Genomic DNA, 20,372 nt, shown 5'->3' with positions numbered 1-20,372 from the left:
AGCACAATATATATAGAAAAAGAAACATTACTAGCAAGGCATTAGAGCTCTTTTACACAGAGGAGTCAGGTAAGGCTTCTCAGGTGACAATTTAGCAGAAATCTGAATAATGAGAGGGAGAAAACCAAGTGAATACTTGACGCAAAAGCACTTCAGGTAGGAGAAAGAGCAAAAAACAAAAGTCCTCGAGATGCAAAAAATACTTGGGATGTTCAAGGGAAAGTAGGAGGGCCCTTCGGGCTGGAGGGGAACGAAGGAGGTGGGGACTGGGACTTCCGTCTGGAGTGCGGAAACCACGGCAGGGTGTGAACTGCAGAGAGACACGTGTGACCAGCCTTCTCACATGATCGTCTGGCTCACCTTCTTCCACCAGAGTTTTTAAATGCTGAAGGTGCCTCAGGGCTGTATCCTCTTCTCCTGTCAATGGAACTTTACTGAGTTCCAGCCCTCCAGGCAGATGGTTCCCAGATCTGTACCTCTGGCCTCCAGACACGGCCTAGTCAGTAAGTCCAGTCGGAAGCTTACTGGACTCTTCAACAACATAAGCCTGCCGTGACCACAGACTTTTCTCTCCTCGCCCCCACCTCGGTCTCTCCCTCCCCAGTGGACGCCACTGCAATGAGCTGTATCACCATTTCACCAGTTACTCTAGGCAGTAACGGGGCAGTCACTCTACCTTTCTGACCTTCCCGTCTGACATCCAATTCCTCAGCAATCATAGCCCCCAAATAGATTCCAAAGCTGATTGCTTCTTGCCACCTCAAGGGCTAGATCACCAAACACTGTTCGCCGAGCCAAACTGCAGCAGCCTTATAACGGGGCTGCTGGTTTGTAAACCACAGGAGTTTTCCAGGGGAAATCTGAAACCGTCCCAGTACACAGAGGGCAAGGAGAGGCGGACGGAAGAGGCGGCCCATCCAAACCGGTGGGCGCAGGTTTAACGAGTGAGGAACTCACACCAGAGGCTCGTCTCGGGCGGCCGCAGATGGGTAGATGTCCACGCCTGGCGTCGGAATCTTACAGCTCAGACAGAGGCCCTACCTGGCCTCAGCCATGTGTACCAAACAAGGGGTCTCAACAATACCCTTCTCCCCTAGGGCTGTATCCCTTAAAAGGCTCTGGCTATGGAAACAAGGGCTGGGGACAGGGGAGTGGGGTCAGGTGCATCTGACCGCCCAGGTCAAGCTCAAGGTCAACCTGTGGTTACATCCTCTCAATGACTCCCTCCAAAGTCTCCGTAACTCCATCTCGCTTACCAACTCACTTCCCCACCTCAGCAGCCTGCTGTTACTTAAATGTATAAATCGGATTACATCATCCTCTATGAAACACATGGTAAAACCTCCAACCATTTTTTTTAAACGGTGGCTTACAAATCTCAACACCTCCTAAATCCTGTGTGCCTCCCACACTGTTTCCCGGCCCCCCTCACTCACAGCGCTCTGTATGCGGCAGCTAGATTCGCAGTCATGCCGACATTCTTACTCCTTTTCTAACTCAAGGTCTTTGCCCCGCTGGGCCAAGATCGAATGCTTTTCCCCTAAATTTTCCATACTTCTCTTTAATAAACATATGCAGGGTGAGAACGGGAATAGAAGGCTGCTGCCTGGCAATGGGAACCTAAGCCTCTACCTAACATGCTTCATCGGTTACTCTCTCTCAGTATCAATATATTAATGTTAAGTGCTATTAAGAAGTCATCTGAATCTTTTACCTGCATTTAGTTTTTACTGACTAAATCCACCCATCCCACCACCCTAGCTCTAAAATGCAAGCTGTTTTAGGAGAGGGATCTTGTTTGCCTCTTCGATCGTTACAGTCCCCAGCACGGAGCACCACCCGGAACATATGCATTGTTCGCCTGATTGTATGAATATACATTCAGTTTTGTTAGTATGGGTTACATTGGCTTTTATTCTAATGAAAGAATCTTGCCCTACTTATAAATCTATACCTATGAGAAAATGCATTTCATGGTCCAAACAACTAACTTTCAAATGAAATTTTCAAATATAATTCATCTACATGTGGAAGTTTATACGAAAGATACTTAGCAAACATATACACCTTCACTGAAGGCTGGCGTTTTGTGGCCAAAATACTCCAGTGAGCCATTGACACATCTAAATCGAAAATTTTAGTGGGTACCTGCTGAGATCAACCAAATAGATAAATGCCTTTCGGATTGCCTGATGGGTATGATAATTTAGTACACCAAGTACAGTTTTGATGTCATCTGGTCCAGAACACAAGGCAGAATCTTAGCTATATCAATTATAGGCCTGTTATGAATCTTTTCATTAATGATTTGACTAATGCAATTAAATTATGCAAATGAAAGTATGCTACATAGTTCTGAAAATGGCATGAAGATAAGTGGGTTCAGCAGCCATTTGGAGAACAAAGCTGGAATTCAAAATGCCAGATTTTGTTCACAGGATCTGACACTTTGGGGGATAGTATTTTAGTAATTTCCACAGAAACTCATCGAATGGATAAATCTGCTAAAAGCATATGACCCTGGATTCCAAAATTCATCCTGGAGCACAATGCTTCTCCATATAAAAACTTTTCTATCGCCAAAAGAATCACACTGACCGTTTACCCACTCACCTTGGACTCACTTGCACTGTTAGAAATCTAAGGTAAGTTCTATATTATATCCCCATTTCCCTAATCATACCAAAATTGAAGAATCTGACCCAAGATCCTTAAGTACTAGAAACCAAATAAAGTCACCCTCAGAGGGGTTTCTTTCAAAATTATCAGAAGTAAGAATGGAAAAAAAAAAAAAAAGACTGCATTCTTGTTAACTCAGAGAGTCTCACAGGCTACCAAATCCCTTCTGTAATAGATTCAGTCCAGCACCCCACATGCCAGCCAGGCACCCGACAGCCTTTCCTAAAAGGCTCTCGTTTCGACTTCCCGTTGCAAGTAGACTTTTTAAAGAACCGTATTCCCAGGCACTACACCTCACTTATGTACTAGCTCCTCTGATCTCCCAAATGCCTCCTGAATTCCTTTTGGATTGAATGAATTATAGGCTCTTTTGCCTAAAATCTGAACTTGGATGCTTTCAAACAAGGAAGGGCCTTTGCTGTTGTTGATTTCTAACAGAAATCCAAGGCAGTCATCTCTAACAATTCTTGTAACAATTCAAAAACACTGCTGCTTCCCTCTTGTGACACGGCCCACCTGTTCATAAGCTCAGGCACTTATTAACTAACGTGTATTGCTCACTAAGTACATTTAAGGCATCTAACACGGAGAGTGATCTAAAGAATACATAGAAATGTGAGGTGATATATAAACCAGAGGAACTATAGGGACCTCAGAAATACTTTAGGAGAAAGGTAATGATAATCTGACTGAGGCAGTAACAGCAATAAAGGAAAAGAAGACAGAAGGGAAAAAATTCTATGTTAGAATGAACAGGATTTGGAAACTCACTAGATGAAGTGTGTGAGAAAGAGGTTAATAAATCATGTGAATGTTCTAAGTACACTGTGTTGATGACAATCTCAAGATAGATAATACAGGCAGAGGAGCAAGATTAGGGTGGAAAAAGTCAGACATTTTTGTAAAATGTATTTGAGATTTCCGCTTCTGCAGACTACGCACCAGGCAGTATGTAATACACAGTTGGAAACCTGTATTTCCAGAGGTGTACAGAGGGACAGACACTTGGGAGTCACCGCAATAAGGCATGGAAATCATTGAGGTCTCCCTAGGAAAGCTTATACAGTGAGATGAGATTCAAATTAAAAGTAAGCCCATGAGAAACACTAATATTAAGGGTTAGGAGGAGGAAGAAAGACTTAAAAAATGCTAGATTATGAGTAAACAGAGAGGTAGAGAGAGAAGCAAGGGTGAGGTTTTCATGGAAGTCAGAGGAAGAGAATATTTCAAAAATACTCAGTTGTGTCCAAAATAATGAGGAGGTCAAGTCAGGTAAAGAATGAAGACAGGCCATTAAATTTTGTTCTGACTTACGTCAGAAAAGTTTAAGCAGAAACGGAAACCAGAATATAGTAAAGTAAGTTGAAGAGAGAATTAAAAGGAAGTTGTGATAGAATCCCAGGCTGTTCTGGGGAGGAGTATGCTGATGAGAAGACAGTAAAAGAAATACTATAAAGATTTTGAGTGTAGAGTTGAGTCAAGATAAGACTTTTTACCATGAGGGAGACATGAACTTCTCTTATAGGAAAAAAATAAGCTATTCTGCAAAAGAAACATATGTGAGAAAATACGTACATTCATGGCTTCTAGAAGATGTATCTCCTATATAATAGGGGTCATTCCTGATTACTTAAGGGGATACACTTAACGAGCTCGAGGTACCTTCCTATCCCACACGCTATTCTCTGCCCTGAACTCTAGGCAACCACATCGGTAAAGACCACGTGACCACCTTCCTTCATACTGATCCTCAGAACGTCCAGCCCCATGAAGATGTCCTCACCTGCCCAGCCATCATGCCCTCTGAAGAATAGTTTGAACTGAAAAGCACAGAAATTACATTCAGGGACAGTGGACATTTGAAAGTCTTTGTCCAGTCTGGGTTGTGGACTCATTCTCCATATGTGCAAATAAACAGAGAAACTTGGCCTTCAGAGAAACAGCCCAGAGGAGGGTCACAGCACACAGAATATGCGGCCTTAGAGACTGAGAGAGAGAGAGAGAACACCGCATCCTCAGCCCCTCCCACCACACCTGTTTCCTAGCAACAGTTCTCATCAGGACCAGCTACATGGCATGCTCATGAGATGCTCCTAAATCCTTTAGTAAACCATCTACATGTGAGGTAAGTAGAGGGATTTTAATTCCCTGCAACTGAGAAATTCTGACTAGAAGATGCATGTTTTTTTCTGATTCTTCCAATAAAACTTGGATAATTTCCAATGTAAAGCTATGTAAATAAGTTTTAAATGTCCAGCCACAATGCTATGTAAATCTTACCATGAAGAGTTGGAAGGCAGGGCAAGGGCAAAAATGTTATTTAATGGCAAGGGATAAGCTTATTACAGCATTTTTTTTTTCAGTTTGTAGAAAAGTCAATCAGAAAGACTGTTCTTGGGTTACTTCTTCAAACGATTCTGCTCTATGCTTCATAACACAGGTAAATGTCATACTTTCTTTACAACAAAGGAAAGGAGCAGTGAATTGCCATTTCTGCCACCACACCCAGGATTCTGGTTTCCTCAAATCAGTGTCTTAGCCGGAGATCAGCCTTGCATCCCCCTTATTCTCTGAATTGTGACCGTCCCCCTCACCAAACTGTACTGAAAACCATATATAGACATATGTCATGGACCTAGTTAATAGCCTACAAACAATGGAAAGGTGAAAACCTCATCTTCTTGAGCCCCTGAACTCTGGCACAGCTGCCAATTCTACAACTGTGTACTCAGATTTCTCTTAGAACCGAGTTTAACCTCTTTCAGAATGCTGTGTGCACCCCCGTGATGCCGCCTGGCCTAATTCCCATTCTTCAGGCCCATGAATAGGCTGTCAGGACCACCAGTGCTTAACCAGAGAGTCCCACTCCCATCCCTCCCTCCCCACCTCTGCGTCTCCATCTGCCCCATTCTGATGCCCTGATGCCCCTGCATCGCCTGAACTTGGAAGCCTCCCCAGGGAAAGGCTGTTGCCTGGTAGGTAGAGCTCATGAGAAAAGGGGAGTGAGCAGTAGGAAGGAGGGTAGTGACCCAAAAAGAAGAGTGACTCTAAGTGACATCATAGGGAACTGACATCATTTCCTTGAAAAAACAAAAGTAAAAAATAAGTAAGATCAATCTTCTTCACATACTGAAGGTATCTGTTTTAATAAGCTCCTCCAAAATTATTCTGGGATCCTTTAAAAATGTTATTTACTTTATATAACAATCATTACAGGAAAATTTATGGACATGTAACTTTAATATTAATAAATCAATGTAAATATCAACCATAAATCATGATTGTACTTTGTATTATGCAATCATTGTAAAACACATAAAAAATGCACTTACATGCTTAGACAGGTTGGGGCTTTTTGAGTCGACATCATACCTAAAAGATTAAAATATAAAATTCAAATTAGTTCTACAAAATACAACTAGAGAAAAATATCAGTATTTTCCAAAAAACATAAATAACATATAAATAAATCAAAATTGTGCTAATGGGGGGAAAACCTTAACAAATTCAGAAGTTTCTCAGAATCTGTGGTCCATATGCCAATGGTATATTTTGCAATTTCTGAGTCCTTTTATTACTGCAACGTAAGTAGAAGTCATAATATTTCCACACTCATCAGTTCTGCTACTTGATAAGGCAAGCTTAAAATTTCTCCTTCCTGTGAATCAACAGTATCCTAATTCTGTTCAAAATTCCCCAACAAATGCAATTCCTCTTCTCTGGACACCATTAAAAAATTAACAGGTGCTGGTAACAGGCTGCCATTCGTGTACTTTTTAATTCTTATTGAATATATTAAATGCTATTGTCAACTTTGAAATTTGGCTAAAATAACAAGACACTATTTTTTTCCTCAATCACAGGACTGGGGAACCTGTGTATTTTACAGGAAGAGAAATGTATTTATATAAGACTGCTGTCTGTCCTGTTTTTGACCAGTTGCTACTGGAAATAAATGGTTTCTTAGAGAGATCATGAAAAAAACAACAGAGCTCTCCCTGCTGCTTTAGCCCTCGCCTTAAAGAATTTGTAGAAATGGAAAGATCTCTCAAAGTCAAAAACAACCTGTATTTGCTGCATTCTTGAATAGGAAAATATTTGTACTGGCTCCAGCTTTTTGCCCAAGTCTCAGTTCTCTCACCTTCCTTGGGAAGAGCTCCCTACCGAAAATTAACTGTTTTTTTTTTTTTAAGGTTAAAATCTTCGCTCTCACATAAGAATGTTTTCAAAACGAAACAAAGCATCTCCGTCAATACAAGGCAACGAGTTCCCCGGGAGTCGGGATGCCAGGCAGAGGTCCACTTACTCCCTAGCAAAGAGCGTTCGCCATGAGCTGGCTTTAAAACTGTGTGAGGAGACAGACACCTGCCTCAGGTGCACACGTGACACTCCTGCACATCGGTGCTCTGATCACCGTCAACAGAGGCAACCTAGAATTTTAAGTCAGCAAGTGCCAGCATCTCCTGAAAACCTACAGATGTTAGTACAAAAAATATATATTTTTTATGCAAGAATTTTGTCTTGATCAAGCTAACATTTTGTTAAGTGTAAGCTTGAAATGAGCAGCTATAGCCAATGCAAAGGTGAAAAGTAAGTGGCAGCTCCTTCCCAGGCGTCAGTCCTGGAAACGGTTTCCTATCCAGGGTGTGGTGTGAGTGGGGCAGAAACAACGCGATATGTTCATTTCTGCTAAAAGAAGCAAAAAGGGAAGAATTTGTTCTCATCACAAAGAGTGTAAGTATCTTCAAACGCATTTCCCTTACAAGGCTTTCTAATACTGTTACCTTAAAAAGGGGTAATTTACAGCCTACTTGGACAGGCTTTAGGTAGTATGTGGGATTATAACACCTTTGAAATTACCATGGCCTTTCTTTTAATGGAATTTCCCCTCTAACTCTTCTAAAACTATCAAGACTATTCTGCTCCTCACCCTCACAGGTCGGACATAAACACTGTATCTACATCCTAAACGGTTTAAAGTGTGTGTGTGTGTGTGTGTGTGTGTGTGTGTGTGTGTGTGTGAGAGAGAGAGAGAGAAACACAGGAGGCTCAGCAGCTTCCTCCTAGGAAGGTACAACCCACTGTGTCTAAATATCCTACTGGCAATTGTGTCAATGACTTCATCCTGCTGTTGAAGTCTTATTGCTAGAGTACTAAATCGGTAGTAACTGACTTGGGTGGATCCTAAAAACTATGTTTTCTATTAGAGGATTACAGATAGCGACTGGAATTTTCCCTGTTTTTCTAGAATTCCACCTAAGGCCCAAAGCTAAAAAAAAGTCGCCAAGTACCCCTACCTCATGTCTAGTTCAGAGCTGCCAACCAGTCACTCTCACGAGGGCCAGACCCTTCTCCACAAAGCCTGCTCACAAGGAGACAGGCTGTTCCCCACCTCCTGAGGGGCGGGAGGAGGATCCTTCCCATCCCCAAAGCCAAGTGGAGGGGAGCCCCCCCAAATCTGAGGCGCCTGAAGGGAGGCCAGCACCAGCTTCCCTAACCAGGTGCCTGAGCCACAGAGCCTGCCTGCAGGCCCACTCTGCGCTGCCCGCAGAGGAGGCCGTATGATGACGGTCCTAGGCAGTGCCTTGTGAGAGTGGAGGGACAGGAGCAATGTCACCTGCAGTCCTCCCTCGGCAACGAGCGAGACAAGCGCAGTGCCTGCTCCGTGTCCACTGAGGCTGGTGCCCACTAAGACACCCCCTCTCCCTCCCAACTCCTACACCTCCTTCTATCCGGTGAGCAGCTGAGACAATAGCTCCAAATGAAGGGAGAGGAAGTGAAGAGCTTTGAGTTAAGTTTGAGATTCAAGTTTTAAAGTGAAGAGTACCTACTAGTAACAATGAGACGCATCTAATAAACAAAAGAAATGGGCACTGGACAATGCGAAGGAAGCCCTTACCCAATGGGGAGATGAACAGCAGAGGTGAGAAATAACTGTGCTGGCTTCTTTTCCCCCCAAGGATTGAGATGGTTCAAAAATAAATTTTAATGACATTATACATTTCACAATTATCATCTTTGGTTTATTGAAAAGGAAAATAATTTGCTAGGTAAGTCAAACCTAGGCTTATAACTGCCTTCTTGGTGTTCTGGTCTAAGTAGAAAAACTGGAGTGAAAAGGCTTATGATCTCATTTCCCCTATTCTCCAGCACACCTTCGGTAGTGATACGGCCATGCACACATCCTGCTCAAAGACGTGTTTGTACCGCTGTTCTGCCAATGATGAAGTTTTCAATTGCGACTGTGAGCAGAATGATGGGCGAGGTACCTATACTATTACCAGGGTGATAATTGTAACAAAATAAGCAAGTGCCAAAGTTTATGACTTTATCTGATACACACGTTGCACGATGACAGAGATCATGTTCCTTGAATGAATAAGGACACATCAGATTAGAAAGGCAGAATGTTAAAACTCATAGCTGATAAACTACTCTTAAAAACATATCTCAGGCATACCACAGCAACAACAATAATTCCTGTGGATTAATCAGAATGTACAGGAGTTTGAGCCCGTGGGGCCAGGAACACATACTCATTCATTCCCTGGCCCACTCGCTCCCTCCCCGTTATGACAATTTCCAATCAGCATTGAGAGTTAAATTTAAAAAGCTCCTAAAAGTCGTTTCTCAAACGTTCCATAGTACGCAACTGCTTAGATCATAAACTTCCAAAGCTTCCTTTATGTATTAGATATTACAAAAGCCTTTTAGACCTTTGTAAACTCAATGGACAGATTACCTAAATAAAAAACAATTCTAAAAACCATTTACATTTATCTGTTGGCCAATTTGGAATACTGTACTCTTCAAGATTATTACCTCAAAGGAACGTGTTACTGTAAATAAATGAAGTATTTGCGATAGTCTTCTAGGTGAGATGGACTGATTTTACAGGTGGTTGTATTGCCTACTCCACCCTTTTTTTATTTTCTAATATTCTAAAATGAACATTTTTTCCTAAGGAATAACACATTGCTAACACAATTTAAAAACCAGTCATAGTTATGTAGAAGGGATAAATAGATACATATAATAGTGAAGAACTGTACCATTTTCCACAGTTACTTAGGTAGATATGCTGGAAAATTATAACGTAAAAGAGAAAAGAAAGCCATCTCTTCCAGGTTAGAAGTGTTATGTGAGACGTTCTAATAAAAGGATATCAAAGGAATTAAAGTGGTGTCCAAAACACCACATGAGCTAAGAGAATACGCGTGTTGTTTTTCTTGATAATCTTCTCTAGGTATCCCTTTTTCTGGCCTTAATGGCTTGAATCTTTCAAAGGTCACACAAAATTGAAATAATGTTAATTGAATCAATTTCTGAAATTAACCCAATTTATTCAAAAGGTAAAATGATACTTATTCAATTCAATTTCACAGTATGGTTTCACATTTTGAACATAATGTAATTTCTGTGAGAACAACTGTAATGTTTAGAAAAAGAGATAAAGCTGAAGAAGTTAACATGCATCAAGTCACTTACACTAATTTCTCTTAGTTTCTCTCATCACACTGAGCTAAAGTAATACATGTTCCCATTCCAATCAAACACAATAATTCCCTAGATATTCTTACTTTTGCTTAGATTAAATATATTTCATTATATTATTATATTCAATGCACAGCAGAGTATTTCAAATACATACTTTTATCATAGATATTAGATACCCAAGGCAAAAATAAAAATACTCAGGTTTAGGCATTATTTTTAATCTTCATAAAATTTTAGATAGTCAGGATTTCTACCATTGAGTTATAAGCTATTTCAGTCAAAATTTAACTCAACTTTGGAGAACACAGTTTCCTTGAACATATTAGTTACACTTTCTGGGTCTCAATTTTCTCATTTATAAAAATAAATCTCTTGGGTGGGCTCAATACAGTAACAAATGTCAATGATTCCATCAAAAACTGCAAATAGCAATAGTAATATTCGAATCTCAAATCCTTTTTATCTAGGCTTACAAAATTTATATAGCAGTAACTCTCAAACTTCATGAACTTCTATAATAATTTCATTTAGTGTGTAAATAACTGGAAGATGTTAGTAACAAACATTAAACCGTCTAATTGTTCCTTTCTTCCATATTCTCACCAGTAAGTATATTGAAGTTTAGTTGTTGTTTTCCTCATTCTCTGAAACACATACAGTGCAGTTAAACAATATTATTGATTTATCATCAAATACTAAGTAGTAAGTTGAGTACTATTGGTGCCCTGGCTTCTTTTCTACTTTACGTCTTCTCTTGTCCATGCTACGCATACCTAGTAAGCTTGACATGAAATACGCATCAGACACCTCCCAACATAAAATAGTCTCATTTGGACTCACTGTGATTCGTAGAATGGTATTTGGGAAGATAGACATAATTACTGGAATGGAATTACATTTGCTGCACTGGAAGATCTTTAAAATCCATCAGCTTCCATAGGCTCATTGTCACTAAAGATGAGTAAGTATCACGAGCTCCTATGTGAGTCGTTCATTACCTTCTCTTCCGAATGACTTGCCAGCTCTTAATTTTTGCTCACTGGTCTATTGACAGGCCTTTGATTGCTATCATGCTTTTGAGAGCACCATTTCCTTTATGTTCAGCCCACTTGTGCAAGTTTACAGTAGCCACAGTTATGAATACCGAGTGAAGAATGACAAGCAGGATATGGACTTGAACCGACCAGTACAGAGCGAGTCAGACAAAAGACAACAGTGTGGGAAAGAGGATAAGTACGGTCACCCGGCAGCAGCCACTCAGGTAGCAGGGGTCTGGGGACAGAGAGCAACCAGAACAAAACAGAGAAATGCTTCTAAAATTCAGAGCCAAAATACTAAGAAGGAGTTCAGAGAACTCAGCATTGAGAATCGCTCAGTCGGTGTCAAAGGTTAGAACCAAGCAGGGAGTAGGCTTGCCCTAACCTTTCATCCTAAAATCTGACTCTGAGTAATACATATTCTGAAAATTCAAAAAGAAAAAAGTATATTCATAAATAATTTTCATATAAGGATACTCACTGCAGAAGTATATGTAATAGTAAAAACAGAATAAGCCACAATGTCCATTAGTAAGTGTTTGACTAAATAAATTGTTTTTTTCAAACAATGAAAATTATGCAGCCACCAAAATGAATAAATATTTCATTAATGGCATAGGAAGATAGCTGAAAAATAAAACTAACAGGAAAATATTTGAGATTTTCAAAATATTGGGATTCCCATATGCACGTATATCTTAAAAAGAATCTGCAAGTGAGTCATTTACAGTTTTGGTTGATGATTTTTTTGGGTATTGGAATAACTGGGGAACTTTCACTTTTAAATGCCTGTATTTAAAGCTTATAACGAATATTTATAACTTTTAAATGAGAGAAAACAATACAGATAACTGAGAAAGGGAGGGAGAAAGAGAACAAAGAATCATGGCTGGTTTTAGGATGAAGTTAAGTCTAAAGCCAGAGGAAGAAAATTAGGCAAGTATCGTATCAGTGTGAGAAAGGAAAGTTCTTAAAAACAATCGCTCTGACCACCCTAAACAATGGGAAAATGAAGCCACATTCTACATGATTTAAAGGTCTGTTTGCACGTACCAGGCTATGTGCAATCTTCATGATGAATGTGGTCAGAAAATCATTACATTCTGCTTCAAGCTTTTCTCATGAGCCTCATTTTTATTTAGAAAGGGGTTTCAAGGAAGCGAAACAAAATGGGGCATAATAAATTTTGTCTGATAACTATAATGAATACTTAGAACTCCTATAACTCTTGGAGGAAAGGGACTGGAGTAAGATTCTTCTTTTTTAAACAAAAGCAGTGCCATTATTTTACTACACAGTTTAATAGAAAAACTATTAATGGTAGAAAATTTTTTTACATTAGGAGGCAAATTATGACTTTTTCAAGTAAGCTATTGAGAGCTTTTGTTATCAAAAATATTCATAAATTGTGACAGCAAGGTATACTGTATTGTTTTCAGCTGCTTAAAATAAGCTGTTTGTATCTTTAAATACTTGTGATGTTCACAAACTCTCTTCAATTATTTTGGTCTATTAGCATATACTCGAATAGGTATTATGCTTTTCATCCTCAATTTTCATTTAGCAATATACAGATACTTCAACAATCACCACAGTTTACCTCTGTGGAACAAAAACTCAATAATTAATAATATCTTATAAACAGACAGACCCTAGATTCCCTGTGAATAGGGAGTTGAATTTATGATAACATTTTAATATGTCTGATTCAGCATCAAAATTAACAAGAACATTAAAAATATCAAAATTTCTGGTTCTCATATTCTGGGTCTTGGAAATATGAGACCATGAAGAGATAAAAGGAAGCCACTGTTAGAGATCCATGTATTATACAAAGAAGCTGAGAGAAACTTAACAGATTTGGGTAATGCCATGGGAAGAGATGAGATCACCTTGGAGTATACCCAGAATTTGTAAGAAACCTATTGAAGCATAGGATGGTTTGAAAGCATTTCTACATGGTTAAATTGTCCACTTAATTTTTCAATAAACATATAGCCAAAAACAGCCAAAAAAATATACAGCCATAAAATGCAAAGCAGTAATGGGCACAGTGCTCAGATTAACAGAATTAACCTTAGGTTTCCGGCCAAGAGAATCTAGCCTTCAGCATAACCATAGGACCTCGCCTTACGTGATGAAAACTGCATATAAAAATGAATTTTTTTTGAAAATGTAAGCTTTACCAGAACTTACAAGTCAAATCGAAGATTCTCTCTCTCTTCAAAAAAGTAGTCTAGAATAAATTTTCTTACAAAATCAGGATTTAAAGTATTATCGATCACTTCAGTCCTTCCAAACTGTTGAGAAAGAGAGAGAGGGGTTAAAATCAAGTCTTGCTCGGTTACCTTTTACAGCAGAGCTCTTCGTGTTGATATACCTCCTTGAAGACATAAGCAGTAAGTACCCAAATGCCTTGACAAAATAAAGCCCTTCAGAAATGTTTCTAGAGATCAAATCATTCCCTTTTCTTCACTCAGAGAAATCAGATGAACGCTGAGTTCATTCAAATTATTCGAAAAGCAGCTTCTGAAAATTCATATAACAAGCCATAACATTTCCTTCCCCTTGTCTCTCTCCTGGAAAGCCAAGTCCCTTTCTAGTCAAAATAAGTTATTTCTCTCCTAAGTTTAAATTCATCATAAATATTTTTTGTAAACGGTGTGTAACTAGGGCAAGGAACACATGGACTTACGGTAAGAGTCAAAGCTTTCCTCATCAAGCAGACCTCTACGTAAAAGCGTTCATTAGCCATGTTTTTGGGGAGAGCTTTCTTAGAACCTATTATACACTTCAATCATTTGTTATTGTTTTGTTTTCATTCCTTTCATATCTAGATAACCAAAATGGGACCTGCGATTCTCACATGTTAAGCTGGTGAACCGCACTTCTGTTTGGAAGAAATAAGTGTCTCCATTTTTAGGGGAAGTAAGTGGAAACCAAGAAGCTCCAAGTCCAGTCCTCCCTCCCTTTCAAGGCCTTCTGGCACTGCTTCCAAAGACAGAGCAGAAATACAAGCTTTACATCTCTTTTTTGTATTTGGCTGCCATTCTTACCCTCCTACCGCCATGGAATTCTAATGAGGGGATTTTTTAACCTTTGATTCTGAACAGCATTATGCATGCTCTCTTATCAGAGAACCAACTTTTATTAACGTTTAAGGAAATACTTTCCTATCTTTTTAATAGGAATAAGAGAACTGTGCTAATTCACTAAGAAGTAAAGGTCACACTTATATAGATTTTGATAATAACACTATGGTATAAAATATTGATGACAAAGAATAGACTATGGCTATTACTAACTAATCATCCAGGAAAGAACTAGTTTGCAGAGGCTTATGTGCTGGACAATGTTTTATTTCACAGACCAATATATAGACAGACCATCACCCAGGCAACTAACATTTCCAAAATACTGAACATTTACTTTGAACAATAATACTTACAGGCACCATTTACGGAGTACTTGGTTCTAAGCCATTTTCACACAATAAACTTGAACCATAACTCTGAAAAGTAGGTATTACTAGTCCCATTTTATAGGTGAGAAAATTGAGGCAGAAGGTCCCAACCTAAGTCACTTGGGCTACAAAATCTGCATTCTTTCTAGGACTCCCCTCTATTTCAGAACGAAACTGAGAACATACCGAAATGAACCTATCCATGGTTTCTAACTTTAAAGGAATGGGAATGAGAGCATGCACCCAGGAGCCAGAGGCTGGCAGTGCTCATGCACCCCAGCAGGGCAAAGCAGAGGTCCGTTAGCACAGTCTGAACCAGGGAGAGCCCTGCCCTTCTACTGCCAGGAAGCTCCTAACTGGCCAATGCACAGTATTCTCAGAAACTGAGCCACCATCACATTCTCCAGCACCCTCGTGTGGACTGTAACCCAAACTCACATTTAGAGGGAAGAGAACAGAGTGCAATCCCCAGGGTCAGCCCCATGGAGGTGCAGCCTGCAATTCCCCAGGGCCTATGAGCCATCGAAACATCCACAGGCTTGTTTCTTAGGGAACACCGGCTTACCACCAGTATAGGCGGCTCAGTGAGGTCTGCTGTCTCAAGTGAAGATAATATGCAGTCATTAAAATTTAGCTAATCACCTATAAATTATGAATGTCTATTACAATACGCCCTCCAACACACAGCCCTGAAATTGCTTCTGATGATCTCAGCAGTGACCTGCACATTGCTAAATGCAGCAGCCAGTCTGTGCCCTCCCTCCCGCTGGGCTGCTCAGCAGCTTCTCCGGCTTTTTGATCCCACCTTCTCTCTGTTCTCCTCTTACATTCTCCGGCATTGTCAGAGCACAGTTCTAGACCCTCATCCTCTGTCTGTCTTCACTCTTCCATTAAGTTATTTCATCTGTTCCTTTGGCTTTAAATCCCACCTATATGATGATAAATTCCAAAAATATATCCTCAACCCAGACTCCCTTCCAAGTACCGACTCATGAATACAACTGTCTTCTTGGCTTATACATGCAGCTGCCTTACAGGCCCTTCAGAATCATCACCTAAACTTTAAATGCTGTACACCAAAACCACCGCCCCAATTCCGGGTCCTTATCAAGCCTGCCCCTCGTCCGTAACTGAGCCCACCATCCACTCAACACCTTAGGCCGCAAATGCAAGTCATACTCTTCAACTCCTTTGTAACCCAGCAACCCTACCCCTCTCAACCTCACAGACGTCAAGTCCAACTCCAAAACACACCTCACAGCTGTCTACTTCTCTCCGTGTCTCCTCTCATCAGCTCAGTTCACGTTTTCTCACCTTTCTCATGGTCAACCTCAAGGGCTTCGTAACTCACGTCTCTGCTCACCTTTGTTCTGCCTTTCATTCCATCCAGGCTAATCTTTGATCTGTCATCCAGAAAAGTGTAAACACAGTCATGCCATTTCACCACCTGAAAAGTCTTAAAACGGCTTCCCATAGTAGTTCAAAGACAAAAGTCTCTTTTCTTTGGCCCAGAGGACCAGGCCCCTGTCTACCTCTTGAGCTTCATCACGGACCAGTACCCCCTTTCTCTCTGCTGCAGACAGCTGCTCTTTTTTGTAGATAGCTTTACACAACAAGCACTTCTCATCTTTTGGCCTTTGCATCTGTTATTTCTTCTTCTTGGAATTCTCTTAACCCCATTCTCGCATAGCTGACTTTGTTTCATCCTTTTTAAGCCTCTGCTTAAATTTAAATGTCAGCATTCCGGCTCTGTACATCCCCTCTAAAATTAGCACACCATCCCTAAAATTATCCTCCTTCATAGCACCTGGGTTTTTTTCCTTCATAAAATTTGTATTTTGAAATTATACTTCTATTTGTTTTGTATTTCCCTCACTAGACAGTAAGCTCCATGAAAGCACAGGACATACATGCCTGTTTGATTCATACCTGTACAAAACTGAACAAGTGGTTACCTGCAATATATTGTTCAGAGAAAACAATAGGCAAGGAAATGTATATATGGTGCAATAACAATTCTGATTAAAATATAAGTTCATATATACACAGATAAAAAATAGAAGAAGGTATACCAGAATGTACAAATTATCCTGTTTTTTTTCATTATGTATTTCTGAGTTTTCCTAATTTCTTGCAATGAGTATGTTTTATAAGTAGAACCAGAAAGAAAGCTTTTAAGAAGTGTTCCTATTTTTTAATTCATTCTATTATGGGAAGTGAAAACAGCAATAGTAAGAAATCCACAGACACATTATGACTAGTTCAGCTCATGGGAAATATGTCGGTTCTTTCCCAGAGGCAAGAATATATTAGCTATAATGCAAGTGATTAATCTTTTTGACTTGAAATAAAATTTGTCTGAACTAATGCCTTATATCACTAAAAAAAACAATTCTAATTTCTTGGAAAATGTACAGTTGTATATAATTCTATGTAAACCAGAGGGGATTAAAATTGAGTAACAATAATTATTAATAACATTTGTTGATGATAAACACTCAAACAGCTGTACTTGAAAGAATCATAACTTGTATGCTAAAGTCTTTTTCAAAATATCAACAAAATTGGATTGTCAGAAATACCTGTAAGCCTGATTATAATAATCTCTGGCAAAATGAATATATTCCAATACATGGACAGTCAAGCACTTTTACATAATTATACAATATTTCATCATCTAATAATTAGTAAAAATGTTAGAAAAATACTCACTTACTCACCCAGTATAAAAATTTTCAGCCATTTGAAAAATGTATATAAACTTAATTTTGTTCAAGCATAATGTTTTTCTTATAAAACTTTAAGCAAAAAATAAACCACAAAAACAATTCACAATCAAGTCTTTGAAAGTTTCCCTTTGTTTTATGCTTGAGCTAATCGGATAAATACAGACTTCTCCAATTTAGGAACAAATCCTGCAGAAAATGATAGAATGGAAATATTTCCAATTCCTAAATCAACTAATTGTTAAACTGCTTCAGAGGAGCGGTACTGGAAAGAACATTCATCTAATTATGGCACCTGGCAGATGAACTCCGTTTTGAGAAAAATGTTCAGAAAGGTATAATGTATTTTTTGAAGGCCAAGAACAACCACCCAGGCTCATATTCATTTGTCAATTGAAGTGAAAGTGATGAAAGAAAAAGGTCATCTGGACTAGTCACATCTTCAATTCAGTTATTACATTAAAATTAAACCTCAGTATTGGTGTTATGCAGAGGACTGTCTCCAGAAATTAGACAAGAAGACCAGATAAACTGAGTAGGACACGCAGAGCATTGAGATAAACTCAATGAAAAAAAAAAAACCCTCAGTTCAGGACTATACATATCTAATCTGCATAAAGGATACAAAGTGTAAACACAGGCGTGCACACACACATGCACGTACACACGAACAAATACTACCAAAATTAAAGGTTTATATTCTTATGTACTTCCTCTTAGGAGTTAAACAGTGGAATTACCAGACAAGCCATGGACCTCTTCCTCTGAGGGAAAGAAATAGAGTTTTGTCATGTAACTCTTTATTCAAGACATTTTTTTTTTTACAAATTAATCATCTGAAGTGTACTCAGTTATTTAAAAAAAAGTGCAAAATCTGAGGGCTTTATCTAGATCTAAAATTACATATCAATGAAATGTAGCTATAGATGAAGCTATGCATATACACACGAGCGTGTGCGCACGCGCACACACACACACACACACACACACAGAGTACTATCTTCCTTCTTAATATTCTCAGTTAAGACAGGCTTTCACAGAAGGGGCTTTCAACCCACGTTTTAGGACCTTGTATTTTTAGGAATTGACCTAAATCAAAAAAGGGAAACCTTGATTGCACCTCTGTAATAGTCATTCATAAAATATAGGAAGGACTAAATGCCATTAATTTTAAAAATCAGAATATAAATTATAGATTTTAAAACCTATATGCTATAATATTTAAATCATCTAAATATTAAGTCACACTCTAAAAAATAACAATATTTTAAGGAACTTCTTTCACCACACTGCATTGTTTACTATTAATTCTGTGATTAGTGAGATGTTTCACCATCTGAAGAGGAAAGCAATGGTGGACAATTTATCCAGGAGGTCCTTATTAGGAAATAGAGGTGAATTTTATCACATATCGGTTAGATTTTCATTTATGTGAGACAAAATTATTTTTCAAATGAATTCAGCAGGTTATTCTTAACATGACCAATTATTTTAGATTAGATTATTTTATTTACATTATCTAAATTCAGTTGAAAATAAAATACATTCGCACTAACTCTGAGTCCTTGAATATTTAAGAGCAGGTCTACACACAGATGTGCAATAAATGTTGTTGACTGACATTCATTAAAAAGTAGGCAATACTGAACTTTACGTATTCAAAGCTAACTCCAAAAGGCGACACCAAGGAATAAGGATAATTGGAAGACAGTCCTCAGGAGAAATGGAGCTCAGCGGAGAGTCAGTCAATCTTTCACTGTGTTAAGGTGAATTTTTCCAGCCCCCTGCCATCTCCCCAGAAGCAAAAATTAACCCACTCTGGAGAAATCTAAAATCATCCAGGGTCTCAAGTTATCTCTAATTCTTCTTCTACGTGTTTAGCAATTATTATCAGTCATGAGGACTTCTGCCTCCAGCGCTAACAGAGATGCTGGCAACAGAGCAACATCCTGCTGAGAACCAGAAAAGGTAGATGAAATACAAAAATTTATTGTTTGCTATTATTGTAAGGATGCCAAGAGTCCAAACGAGAAGGGAAGTGAATTAATGTGAGCCCAGTGTTTGCTTGGAACAAACAGTGACAAAGAAAAGAGAAAATCCAGATAAAAATGGAGAGAGACACAGAGCCAGGAAATCTCAGCAACAACAGCCATAGTTTTTAAGACTCACAACTGAACAGAAGATTCCTTCTAAACTCTAAAAAACTAATAGTATCAGGTCCAATTACATACAAAACTGCCATTTACAAAAGCAGATTATAGAGCAGAATAATATCTTTACAAGAATGAAAGACTATCAAAAAATATACTAATAAACCAGACCCAAACTATAATACAGTATTTCAAATAGAAGCAAACACATACAAAAAATTATAGAAGAAAGGAAAGAATAACAGAAATCAGAATTAGCAATACTGAGAAAGGAGGTAATAGAAATCAAGGAAATAAAAGAAGTAAAAAGAAATAAAACATTTCAAAAAGGACCTAAACCAATAAGGACACAAAAGGAAATAAGCACAATACATAAAGCCCTAATGGAAGTTGGAAAATTTTTTCTTTTTAAGAATGAAAAAGAGATTTAAAAAAAAAAGGATGAACATAGTTGAGAGAAAGTAGCAAATATTGAACATAGGCACAGTGGAGCCAACATACAATAATAGAAGTCTGTGAAGAAAATCAAAGCAAAAAGCCAACAGGTCTTAAAAACTGCAGTTAATTAGCATGTGACTTAAAGAAAAATATAATTAGATTTTCATCAGACTTTTCTGAGAGAAATGCTTTATGGCTGAAAAAAATGGAATAACATATTTAATATACCTAAGGAAAGAAACTGATATGATCAAAGGTTTTATATCTTCTTATTTAAAAGGCACAAATTGCTATCAACATACAAGAAGCAGGGGAATTTTGTTTGCATGAGCTTTTCTAAAGAATCCACTATAGACTGAGCTTAGTTAACCAAAATTACTAG

General features: G+C 38.6%; 1 protein-coding gene across 4 annotated transcripts in view; it reads right to left on the bottom strand.

Annotated features, from left to right (window-relative positions):
* CPNE8 (copine 8) overlaps positions 1–20,372 on the bottom strand; it is a 165,081-nt gene that overhangs the window by 108,003 nt on the left and 36,706 nt on the right. For 3 of the 4 annotated variants that reach the window (XM_037010073.2, XM_037010062.2, XM_073223161.1), the window contains 2 exons: positions 13,410–13,513; positions 6,012–6,051 (listed from right to left, as the gene is read on the bottom strand). The exons of the other annotated variant lie outside the window; for it this stretch is intronic. In XM_037010073.2, the coding sequence (XP_036865968.1) occupies positions 6,012–6,051; positions 13,410–13,513 (144 nt within the window). The remainder of the gene's footprint in view (positions 1–6,011; positions 6,052–13,409; positions 13,514–20,372) is intronic. 4 annotated transcript variants of the gene reach the window in all.

Source organism: Manis javanica, chromosome 15 (genome assembly GCF_040802235.1).
Source record: "Manis javanica isolate MJ-LG chromosome 15, MJ_LKY, whole genome shotgun sequence".
NCBI classification, from domain to species: Eukaryota; Metazoa; Chordata; class Mammalia; order Pholidota; family Manidae; genus Manis; species Manis javanica.
Note: the sequence above shows the minus strand (reverse complement) of the source record. Positions and strands in the feature narration are given on the sequence as shown.